General features: G+C 42.9%; 1 protein-coding gene across 2 annotated transcripts; it reads right to left on the bottom strand.

Moving 5' to 3' along the window:
* Positions 1–10249: 10249 nt before the first annotated feature.
* LOC107178935 (melanoma-associated antigen B10-like) lies at positions 10250–11985 on the bottom strand. Of its 2 annotated transcripts, none has more exons than XM_015538733.2 (2): positions 11887–11985; positions 10250–11424 (listed from the first exon to the last, which is right to left on the bottom strand). In XM_015538733.2, the coding sequence occupies exon 2, from the start codon at positions 11373–11375 to the stop codon at positions 10263–10265; it is 1113 nt and encodes a 370-aa protein (XP_015394219.1). In that variant the 5' UTR covers positions 11376–11424; positions 11887–11985; the 3' UTR covers positions 10250–10262. The 2 variants fall into 2 exon arrangements, with proteins under 2 accessions (XP_015394219.1, XP_042830333.1); XM_042974399.1 differs by having other exon boundaries at positions 11798–11888.
* Positions 11986–12065: the final 80 nt, after the last annotated feature.

Raw genomic sequence — 12065 nt, 5'->3', positions numbered from 1 at the left:
GAGACTGAAGCTATGCATTCACAAGCCAAGGAACACCAAAGAACACCATTAAGCGAGCATAAATTTGGATCTCTCACACAGTGATGTTGAAAAGGAAAAATGGTGCAGCCATTTTGGAAACAATGGCAGTTTTTTTATAAACATTGTCTTGTTATATGATCCAGAAATTGTGCTCCTAGATATTTTTCCAACTGACTTGAAAACATCTCAACACAAATAACTGCACATAAATGCTTATAGTGGCATTATTCATAATCACCAAAAACCAAGATGTCTTTTTTAAAATTTTTTAAACGTTTATTATTGAGAGACAGAGAGAGACAGAGCACAAGAATGGAAGGGACAGAGAGAGAGGGAAACACAGAATCTGAAGCAGGCTCCAGGCTCTGAGCTGTCAGCACAGAGCCTGACGCAGGGCTTGAACTCACAAACCACGAGATCATGACCTGAGTCGAAGTTGGACGCTTAACCGACTGAGTCACCCAGGCGCCCCTACCAAGACGTCTTTAATAGGTGAGTGAACAATCTGTGGTACATACAAACAATGGAATACTATTCAACAATAAAAAGTAATAAATTATCGATTTATGATATAACCTGGATGACTCTTTTTTTAATTTGTTTAAAAAATTGTATTTATTTTTGAGAGGGAGAGAGAGAGTGTGTGAGTGGGGGAGACACACACACACACACACACACACACACACACACACACGGAATCTGAAGCAGGCTCCAGGCTCTGAGCCATCAGCACAGAACCTGATGTGGGGCTCAAACCAGCAAACTGTGAGATCGTGACCTGAGCTGAAGTCAGAAGCTTAACCAACTGAGCGACTCGGGTGTCCCTAACATGGATGACTCTTAAATGCATGTTGCTAAGCAAAAGAAGCCAGTCCACAAATGTTACATACTGTTTGGTTCCATTTATATGGCATGATAGAAAAGACACAACTAAAGAGACGACAGCTTTGTTCGTTGGTTTTTCTTTTTGTTTTTGTTTTGCAGGGGGGGAGGGAGTGGTTGAATAATTGGAGCACAGGGGATTTTTTAGGATGGTGAAACTATCCTCTGTAATACTCTAATAACACTATGCATTTTTCAAACCTCATAGAACATGAGATCACAAAGAGTGAACCTTAATGTATGCAAATGAAAATCAGTTCAGAGACCTGGGTGTCCCAGGATGATATGCAGACTGTGACCAAATAATTCTAGCGGTATTACAAATGTGTGAAATAATATCAGTGAAGAGGATGAAGGAAAAGAGGTGCTGACCTAAGTGACTTTGAAAATGAGTGGATAATTTATGACTAAAGAAAAAGGAACTGTATTCCAGTTAGTAAAGTTTCTCAGAAAGGTATGGGCTAATAATCTGAAATCAATATACATGTTTACTGGGATTGAATAAATAAGTATATGAATGGTGGATAGTTGGAGCCAATTTTCTCATGGAGATAAGCAAAGGGGGAAGGCTGGAATGAATAATGTGATGCAAGGTTAGAGTTAGAGAAATCAGTATGACTCATGTTTAGTTTGGTATAGATACAGATGGAGAAATATAGAAATTATAGATACATGTGCATACATGGGGTAGTATACAGACATTTTCCTAGCTTTGTCTTCTAAGGGGGCTTATTAGATTCTACTAAGATTCTAGTAGTAATGGAATAATTTAAGCAGGAAAATAAATAACCTAATACTGGGTTATGACCTAAGTATAAAATAAATATCCATGAACCCATACTGCTGTACATAACTGACTGAATCAATAAATAAGTCAGGGATAATAGAGTACTGTATTGAAAGAAGGGGGGAAGAGTAACTTTACAGGAGAGAAACTTGACAAATACTACCTTAGGTAGCTGATCAAGGTGATATCATCAGTTACATCATGTTTATAATATGTGCCCTTGATGGAATGCAATGAAAATAGCCCCTTAAGTCCTGAGAATTTACTCCCAAGAGGAAATTTCCCCCAAGAACCCATAGTGCCAGTCTAATCATGAAAAAAACACCAAACACATCCCAGTTGAGGGACACTATTAAATACCTTCCCCAAACTGTCAAGGTCATAAAAAATAAGGAAAGTGAGAATCTGTCACGACCTAGAAGGGCCTAGGAGAAATGATGCTCAAATGCAATGTGATATCATGGATAGGATCTTCGGCCAGAGAAAGGATGTTAGGGAAAAAATAAAGGAAATCTGAAAGAAGTATAGACTTTAATTAATCATAATGTGTAGATGGTGGTTCATTATCTGTGCCAAATGTATCATGTTAATATATGATATTTACAATAGGGGAGAGTGAGTGCTAGGTGTAAGGGAACTCTCTATACCATCTTAGCAACTTTTCTGTAAATATAGAACTATTTTAATTCGTAAGCTTATTTTATTTTATTTTTTGCAAGCTTACTTTAAAATAAATGATTTTAAATAAACATGAACACTGTAATTTTGATGTACTTACCTAGGGTCTATCAGTGTCCAATTCTCCCATTCAGCCACCCTGTCTGGGGCCTACCAGTACTGACCACAGGGATGGGGCTCTGTGGAGATCCCTCTGTTCTGCTGTGGGTGGTTCCCTTAGACTTCACTTGAAGTTCTTGCCTTCACTTTTGTTAGGGCCTGAGCACCTTCCCTCTGCTGGCCTGAGGTCAGTACCCTGGTCTGATACTCTCAGCAGCCAGAACCCACAGGGAAAATTTAGCAGGGTGAAATCAGATAGTCCCTGCCTGGGTCTACTGGGGCTGAAAGCCCTTGGTACTCTGTGGGATACCCTTTAATCTGGGGTGGGTGGTCCCCTCAAGCATCACTCAGGGTCTTTACCTTACCTCCTGGCAGGGCCTGGGCTCCTCTTCCATCTGCTGACTGGACTTCTCCGCACTCATAACAAAATCTTCACTACTCTGAGACACCAGAGGCACAGGTGCAGGGAAGTCAATTACTGAGATCCCTGCATAGGGCCTGCCGGGCTGACAGCAGGGTTGGGGTTCTAAGCTGGTCCCTCTGGTTTGCAGGAAGAAATATCCTCAGTCCTCAGTCAGATTTCTAAACTTGACTTGTAGATGGACCGGGGACTCACCCTTCTGCTGAGTTGGCCAGCCTTAGATCAAAGCCAAATCCCCACCCCCTCCTATATTTCCACCCCAAATCCCAATCTCAAGAGGATGCAGTGAAATAGTGCCTGCACTTAACAACCATGCCCGGTGCTCCCAAGGCAGACAGCCAGCAGAGGCAAGGCTCTACGTGAGGCAATCTGTTCTCTGGTAGACAATTCCTCTAGGCTTTCCTCCTGCTTCTCACCGTCACTTCTGTTCAGGTCTGAGACGCTTCTGCTGGCCTGAGATTGACACTCTGGTCCAATGACATCACCTTTCATTCAAAAAGTAATAGTATTTGCTGCAGACCATGTGAAAATGTTGAGTATAGCTGATAGAATTTTATTTTTTTTAATTCAATCAAGCCAGAGTTACTACAATTATAAAGAGCTTTGAACACCACATCATCGTCACCTCCAGTCAATTTAACAAGGAACTGCACTATCTAAAATGATTCTCTCCTTCCATTCTGTAAAAGGTTTACACGCCTGGGGTCAGTCTTCTACCCCAGCAGGTATATGGTGGCAACCTACACCAGCAAATAGAGCCATAGGACATTTATGCTATGGCTGCGAAGAACTCAGGAAACAGAGGAGGTGGTCTAAGTTGAGTTAGCATCTAGATCATTTTTTAATGATCTAGCCCCAACTTTAGTGCTGGAAGGGCACTATACACAGAAGAAATAGCCTTCCCCAACAGGCATCAAGACAGCTCTTAGCCCTGGTACACTGGCAAGGTGCACAGAACCATGAAAGTAGTGAAGAGATATAGGCTTCCCAAAATTCATTAATATTATCACTGGGTGATGCATGGGAGCTCGCTATATTCTGCCTGAATATAGGCAAGGGGATATATGCACTGGGGGGGGGATTCTAAAGTAGGGAGGGGTATCAGGCATGCTTCTGGTCCTTTATCCAATACATCTGCCCACTCAGATTGCTGTGCAACTTTAGACTGATAATAATGATTCATAGATATTCCAAGCCTTTTCCTAGAAGTTGTCTAGGACCCTCCAAGATTCCACATGCTCTCTCCTTCTGGTCCCTTTTCCCTTATATGCTGAGCTGTAAATTCACAACCCAGACTGCCCTCCTGGCCTGGGCTATCTGGGCTTCATTTAGTATGTGGTCTCTCTCACGGACTCTAGAAATTTCTTCGCTCTCCAGACCTCCTGATACTCCTCACTAGCTGACAGCATCCTATCTAGAATATTTCCTGAGACTCAGTCATTCTGATCAAATCCTTGCTTCTTACAGTAAATGGAAAAAAATCTTATTGACACAGAATTTTAAAACACTCCCCCATAGATATCCTGGTACTCAAGATACCTTGCAAATATCATGCTTGCTACCGATGAGGAATTAATTAATGAAGAATTCATTTCTGAACAGCATAATTCGAAAACATGGAAATACCAAATAAAATAACAGTGAGAATAAGTTTGACACAAAAGATTGATCAGCATTTAAAATTGATCAATTTAAAATGCTTGTGAGAGTTCAGGATATTTACATACATTACTATGTGAGAACATAAATTGGTACAGCTTTGTTGAAACAGAATATAGCAATACTCATACAAATTTGCAGTCACCACACTACTTCCACTTTAACCCAATGTTCACTTCTATGTCTTTCCTGTAAGAAAACATCCATGTTTACCTAATAATTTATATTTAATAATGTTGGTATCAGTTCTATTAGTTATAGCAACAAATGGGAAAAAAAACACGTGTCCATCAGGATGAGAATGGTTAAATTACTTATGGTACATCTGCACTTTTTAGAATTCTTGGCAGTAGTTAAGAGTGAGGTGGACCTATATTGCTCTCACAGAAAGATCCTGCATTCATTTTGTTAGGGATAAGGGCAAGAGGCAAGACAATATGTGTATCATTATCCAAGTACATTAAAAAAAAAAACAAATTATATTTTTCTAGGACATCTATGTAAGAAAAAGCCCAGACTATATTTTAATATAATATATATATTTTAAAATTGTGGTTACTTCTGAGGAGGGCTGAATTTTGGGGTATGGAGTAAGGAATGAGATTTTTGATTTATCCATGTTTTTAGAATTTCTTTAGCATCAAGGATATGTGCCCTATTTCTTTTATAATTAGTATATTTAAGAAAGGCTCCCAACAGAAAAAGTGGCTGTGTATTATCCAGATGAAGTAACTGCTATCTGATGTAATGGAAGAAGCCTGAAATATGAATGAGTTAACACTGTGAAAGTTTCTTCCTCATGCACATAAAATCTGACAAAGGTAGGCAATACCTCTGCTGTCCGGTGACCCCAGGATCCAGGCTGCTCCCATCATGTGTCCCCACATCTCAGCAGAAGCTCTGCGTGTTTGCTGTTCATTTAATAGAAAGCATGGAGGTAGCTTACTGACTCAAATGTGTTGGTCTGCAGATGACAAACACTGCTTCTGTTCAGGGGCAAGGATAGTCACAAAACCTGTTCTAATACAAGTGCATTTGATGATATAGTATAGCTTATGAGCCCAGGAAAGAGGGCAAGACAGCTGTGAAAGAGCACTTACAGTCTCTCTATAAATAGTTACAGAGCAGGTTATCAGTAATGTACAACACTTAGAATTTGTATGACAAAAGCCCTCTTCCTTCTTGGAGAAGTTTCGGAGAAGGCCGGAATTGCCTTGCAACACTCCAAATTTTTCTAAGTGTTACTGTGTGACAGGTGTTCAAATATAGTAGCACACCCGTTTTCTAAAGAACACTGGAAATCTCAGCAGGGAGGCGTCACCTTTCCTCATGCTATAAGGACCTTCCTGTACTGACCTTTTCAATAACCTCTGTAATCTCAATACACTGACACTTTGCTTCTTCCTTTTGCTACATGGTCAAAAATCACAACTTTTGAGTTTCTGCTATGCACCACGTGATAAACACAACTGAAAACTTGCACACGTATCTTAGGGCACACTGAAAACCAGGATTTTTCCCTGCAGCAGATACAGACAAGAGTCAGGAAAATGGTGGTCAGTTAGCTTTTCTTTTCTTATCAAAGCTGGCACATCTTCTGGGAAGACCTTTTCTACTGAATAGTTGTTGACTGAATAATTGTTCCACTAAGATATCCATATCTTATCCCTGGAACCTGTGAATATGGTATGTTACACTTTGCAGATGTAATAAGGTTATGAAAATGACTTTAAAAATAAAGCTGTTACACTGGATTATCAGAGTGGGCCCAATCTAATGACATGAGGCCTTATAAGCAGAGAACTGTTTCTGGGTGGATACGAAAGAGATACGGCACAGTTGGGGGAGGGGCAGTTAGATTCCAAGCGTAGAAGAACGCAAGGTTTTATTGCTGATTCAGAATATATGGGCTCAGGGGTACCTGGGTGGTTCAGTTGGTTGAGCATCCGACTCGTGATTTCAGCTCAGGTCATGATCCCAGAGTCCTAACATCGAGACCTGTGTCAGGCTCCATGCTGAGTTTGGAGCCTACTTAAGATTCTCTGTTCCTCTTCCCCTCTCTACCCTGCTCCCATGCTCTTCCTCTCTAAAATAAAAATAAATAAAGTTTTAAAAATAAAGTTTAAAAAATATATATGGGCTCAGATGCAAGGATTGGAGACAGGCCTGGAGAAACTATGTCAGCTCCAGCTGACAGTCAGCAGGAACACAGGGCCTCAGTCTTATTACCACAAAGAACTGGATTGTGCCAACTGCCTGAATGATCTTGGAAAGATACTCTTCCCAGAACTCATGATGAGAGACCTGCCAGCTGAAAGTTTGACTTGGGCCTTGTGAAACCCGGAGGAGAGAATTCAACAGAAGCAACTTGGATTTCTCACCCACAGACATGTGAGATAATAACCGTGTGCTGTTGTAATCTGCTAAATTTGTGGTAATTTGTTATGGCAGTTGTGGAATACTAGTCCAGCCTCTTGGAAGGAGTACAGGGTCTGTTAGAATTCAGCCTTTGCTGATGGTTGCTACACAGTGACTTCCCCCAATCCTTCCTCATCTACTGCTTAGGGAGGGAGGCTTTGGTTCTCATGACTTAGTTAAGCTCACTCATCAGTGTATGGATTCAGTGGCCAGTCTCCGATAAGTCACCAGATTTCTCATCTGCTTTATAAAATCTCCTCTCTTATTTCAGGGCTATCTTTCAAGAATCTGTAGATTCTGTGCCAAATCAGATTCTACCTCAGGAGCTGATTTGGAAAACACTTTTAAGAGTGTGCTGGCAGCTCCCAGATCAGATGAGCAAACATGAAACATCACTGCCAAAGTAAACGACCACATATACTGGGCTGTTGTTAGCAGAGGGGTTCCATGGTCAGGGATGACACAGACAGGAGTTGTCTGCAGTGAATCGGAATGCTCTAAGGCAGGGAAAAGAAAGGTGATTCTGGGTTGTTGTACCCTCTCCCCCCCCCCCCCGCCCCAGAGCGGAGTGCAGTCTTATGAAAGGATTCAGGGGAGAACTGGACAGCAGGTCAGGATCCAGATTTGGACACCAGGGCACATTGGGGAAAGCCCAGGGCAAGAGTCATAACTGGGAGCGCGCTGGTTCTCATCCTGTGTACTAGCGCTGGGCAGAGTCAGCTTTAAAAGAACCCTGGGGCTAGGGGCAGGTGCACCTTATGCAAATGCAGCCCAGAGATACTCCCCACGTAATGTTTAATTCTCATTTCACCTTATTAATCCATCTGAATTTAATACATTGGCTGCATCTTGCTTCCTTTTACTTTCTGGGACACACTGAAAAGTAGGGAGCAGAGAAATGAAGTAAGAGACACAGGTCCACCTCAGGCAGGGAGAAGCCAAACAGTGTATGTTCTAGAAGAAATCAGATCAGGGCCCTTAGTCCCAGCCTTGTCACTTACAAGCCAGGTGAACTCAGGAAAATTTCAGTTACGTAAGCTTTCATCTGTGAACTGAGTTGTATAAGCAGTCCTCTTGTTTTTGGCTTACATATATCTTGTAAGTAGGAATGGTAGGATATATCTAACTTAAGGAAGACTCGGGCATAGTGTCTGGCATGTATTATATTTTGATAAATTTTAGTTATTACTGCTACTATCATTTTCACCCTAAAACCTACCACCTTCCCTTCTGAGATTTTTTTTTAGTCCAGGAAATTTCAGTGAATTCATAGCCCTCTAGGACATGGCACAAGAAAACAGCCAATATGATGCTAAGCAAGTTAAACTAAGTTGCTTGCTGTATAACTTTTTTGAAGCTATGTTATTTATTGTTGTTGTGGGAAAATCTTGCTCAGTTTTATGCATATCAAACCTCCTGGAATTTGTATTAAAATCTGTTTCCATCTCTCCCTTCCCTCTGGACTTCCATCTGAAACACTTTTATTTGCAATTATTTCACCCCGATCACAAATATAATTCTAGCTTAGAGTTTACCAAATTACATTTCAGATAACTTAATTAAAATGCCCATTTAGGGCACCTGGGTGGATCAGTAGTTAAGCATCTGACTTCGACTCAGGTCATGATCTCACAGTTCGTGAGTTTGAGTCCCTCATAGGGTGAGCTCGTGCCCTGCTTTGTGAGCACAAACCCCGCTTCAGGTGAGCACGAGCCCCAAATCTGGTGAGCATGAGCCCTGCTGCTCTCTCTCTCTCTCTCTCTGTCTGTCTCTCTCTGTCTCTGTCTCTGTCTCTGTCTCTCTCTCCCTCCCTCCCTCTCTCTCTCTGCCCCTTGCTCACTTGTGTCCTCTCTCTCTCTCCCAAAAAAAAAAAAAAAAATGCTCATTTAGTGGATGGGCTTTGCCTCTTCCATCCCAGGGCAAAGATCGCCAGCACAGCAACTTCTGAGCATTCTACCTCCTGTGAGTATCACAGCCACTCTTTTAATATGACATACACAAATTGCCTATTCTGTGCACTGTGTTCTTCTGCACAGGGACAAGACCATAGCACCTCTTCTATTCCTGGCCCAGGTGAAGATTTCTCTCTGCTTTATCTATGATCTTTAAGTATTAAAAACGCTTTTCTATTCCAGGCTTCGGTCTCATTGTGAGACACATCATTTGAGGTTTTGGACCCTGCTCAGCACTCAGACAAACTCGTCTGACCCACCACGCAGCTTAGTTCAAAGTACCTCACCCTGAAGGACTTTCAGTTTCCCAAGGTCTCAAACCCCCTTGCCACAGGGCTTTTACACCTGACTGCTCACACCTAAAACCTCCGTGTCCTCACACCATCTTTTGATTTGTGTTTTTTGTCATAGGGAGTATCTTACAATATTCCTTGTATCATAGCTGCTCTGAGACTACAGAATTCTGTGGGCAGGGATAGTTTTTGTTCATGTTAGCATTTCCAGTACTAACATGGAGCTTTGCAAAGAGTAGATGCTCAATTATTGTTGGAGAAAAGAAAATGGGCCACTGAGAAACAGGTACCATTTATTACAACATAGGGCACCTAGATGGCTCAGTAGGTTAAGCGTCTGACTTTGACTCAGGTCATGATCTTGCAGTTCATGGATTTGAGCCCCACGTCAGGCTCTATGCTGACAGCTCAGGGCCTGGAGCCTGCTTCGGATTCCGTCTCCCTCTCTCTGCCCCTCCCCCCTCACATTCTGTCTCTCTCTCTCAAAAGTAAATACATATTTAAAAAATTTAAAGAATTTATTGCAATATAATTATTTATCCTTCATTCTTGAATAAACTAAATATATCCAGTTGTGTGTATATGTGTGGGTGTGTGTATATATATGTATGTATATAGTTACAAAACAAGACTAAAAGTGATAAATGAAACTAAGAATTTATCATTTTTTATCTATCTCTCCATTTCTGGACCTCAAGTATTACACTACTGAGTTTTTCACACTTCCAAGGAAATGCCTCATCTACTGCCACGTTATCTTGTTCCAGATTACTAAATAAGATGGAAGTTTTCCAATTTTACAAAATAATAAAACTCTTACTCTTGAGTCTCATCCACACCAATAAATATTTGAGCAATATCATTCATAAATTTGGATTATGAAGCTACTTAAGCCTTCTATTAAAAGGAACAATATTTTAAAAAATTATCCAGGTTACCACATAGAACAGAAACACAAATACATTGTACACTGTGTTTTCTCCAGCCCCACCCTGATCCTCTACTCCTTAAATATAGACTTCTCTTTTTAACAACAAAGTAAAGAATCTGCCTCAGACTTTATTAGGGGTGGGAGGAGCTGCTGGCATGGCCTTGGTGCACACACTGGTTTTGGCCCTGGAGCGGGCACTGGTCGTGGCCTTGGAATGTGCACTGGTCACGGCCCTGGCACGTGCACTGGCCATGGCAGCGGTATGAGCCCTGGCTGCGGCTCGGGCTCGGGCTCGCTCTTCCTCATCTCTCAAAGCCTCTTCATACCAGGCTGGGAAAGCACTGGGGACGGTATCGTGAACTTTGGCTAGAAACTCCAGGACTCTCATCTTGCTGGTCTCGGCGTGGGCTCTGGGGCCCCACAGGAACTCATAGCGCGGAGGGTCGCTGTTGGGCACCTGCCGGTACTCCAGGTACTTTTCTTTCACAAAATCCTTGGTGATGAGCTTCCTGGGCTCCCCAAAGATGAAGTGCTGCCTCCCCTCGTATAACCCCATCACGTTCAATGTTTGCCAGACTTGTTCCTCCATGGCACGGTTGCGATTTGTGAAGATCACACCCAGAATAGTCATCAGCAAGCCTGTCTTGGGCACACCACCGTAATCACTCAGTACTGCATCGTAACTTGGTTCCAGTTTGTTCACAAGGACATAGATGTGCCGGTTGGGATCTGCTTCCTTCAAGTCAAGACCAAAAACCAGCTCCAAGTGGTCAGAGGCTCTCTTAAGGATCTTATGGAACTGGTTCCTATACATTTGGATTACATTTCTCAGCATTCCCGCCTTGGTAATGAGCTCTTTCTTTTGATATTTGCACAGCAGATAGTGCACCAGCAAAACCACCTTCTCATCTAGCAGGTCTCTCTGAAAGGGCACAGCGGTGGGCTGGGCCTGAGAGGATCTTGGCCTTTCCTCCCCTCGGTTGTTGGCAGCTTCATTCAATTTTGTGTATGAAACAGGCACAGGAGTAGTGGTGGTGGCTGTGGCTCTCTGACGCTCCTGGGGAGCACGATATGACCCAGCAGTAGGTGAGCTGTTGAAATGAGGACAGCAAAGGGAGGGGAAAACTTCTCCCACTGCTGTAGTGGCCTGAGCACTCACCAAATCCTGGGGCTTTTCTGGAGCCTGGCGGCGTTTCTCACGGGCACGGAGCTTACTCTTCTGACCCCGGGGCATGATGACTTTTGATAAGAGCAGGAGACAAATGGGCAGATGACTCAGTGATCTGAAAGGGAAAGAATGACATTGTTGGGCCACTTCAACAAAGAAATACAGCCTTGGCTTTATTGAAGGCTAACTCTGCAGGTTTCCTTAAGGGTGCTGCTCGAGGAACCCACAAGGCTCCTATTCTTTGATGGCCTCTGCCCTGAGGACCCTGTGGACCTTAGCTCCTACCTACAGATCTATCTGGAGCTCACTGGGGCTTAGAGCAGTTGCTCTGAGTTAGGGAGCATTTCAGTTCACATTAAGGGTCATCACTTCACTTTGGGCAGGACCTGGGGTCCCCATGCTCTGCTTTTCAGAGGCTGACCCCTCGTCTCAAAGCCCTCAATCACTCTGAGACCTCAGAGGAGGAACTGAGGGGAACTTCATCTTACTATGTCTGCCTGGGAATGAACAGGGAAGAAAGCACAGGCAGAGCTCTGAGGAATCCTTTCCATTCTAGAGTAATTAGGGCTCTCCTCACTCAAGCTGGAAAAGCGTTGATCCTTCCAGTAATGACAGTGATGCTGCCCGCTCAACCAGATTTCATCTTCCTGACTGCCCAAGGGTGTGAGGGGGTGCCTCAGCCTCACATCGTTGCCAAGGCCTCCCAGGGCTGACCTCATTGGTGGGGCTTTGTGAGGTACCCTTTGTTGACAGTGG

Source organism: Panthera tigris, chromosome X, assembly GCF_018350195.1.
Source record: "Panthera tigris isolate Pti1 chromosome X, P.tigris_Pti1_mat1.1, whole genome shotgun sequence".
NCBI classification, from domain to species: Eukaryota; Metazoa; Chordata; class Mammalia; order Carnivora; family Felidae; genus Panthera; species Panthera tigris.
Note: the sequence above shows the minus strand (reverse complement) of the source record. Positions and strands in the feature narration are given on the sequence as shown.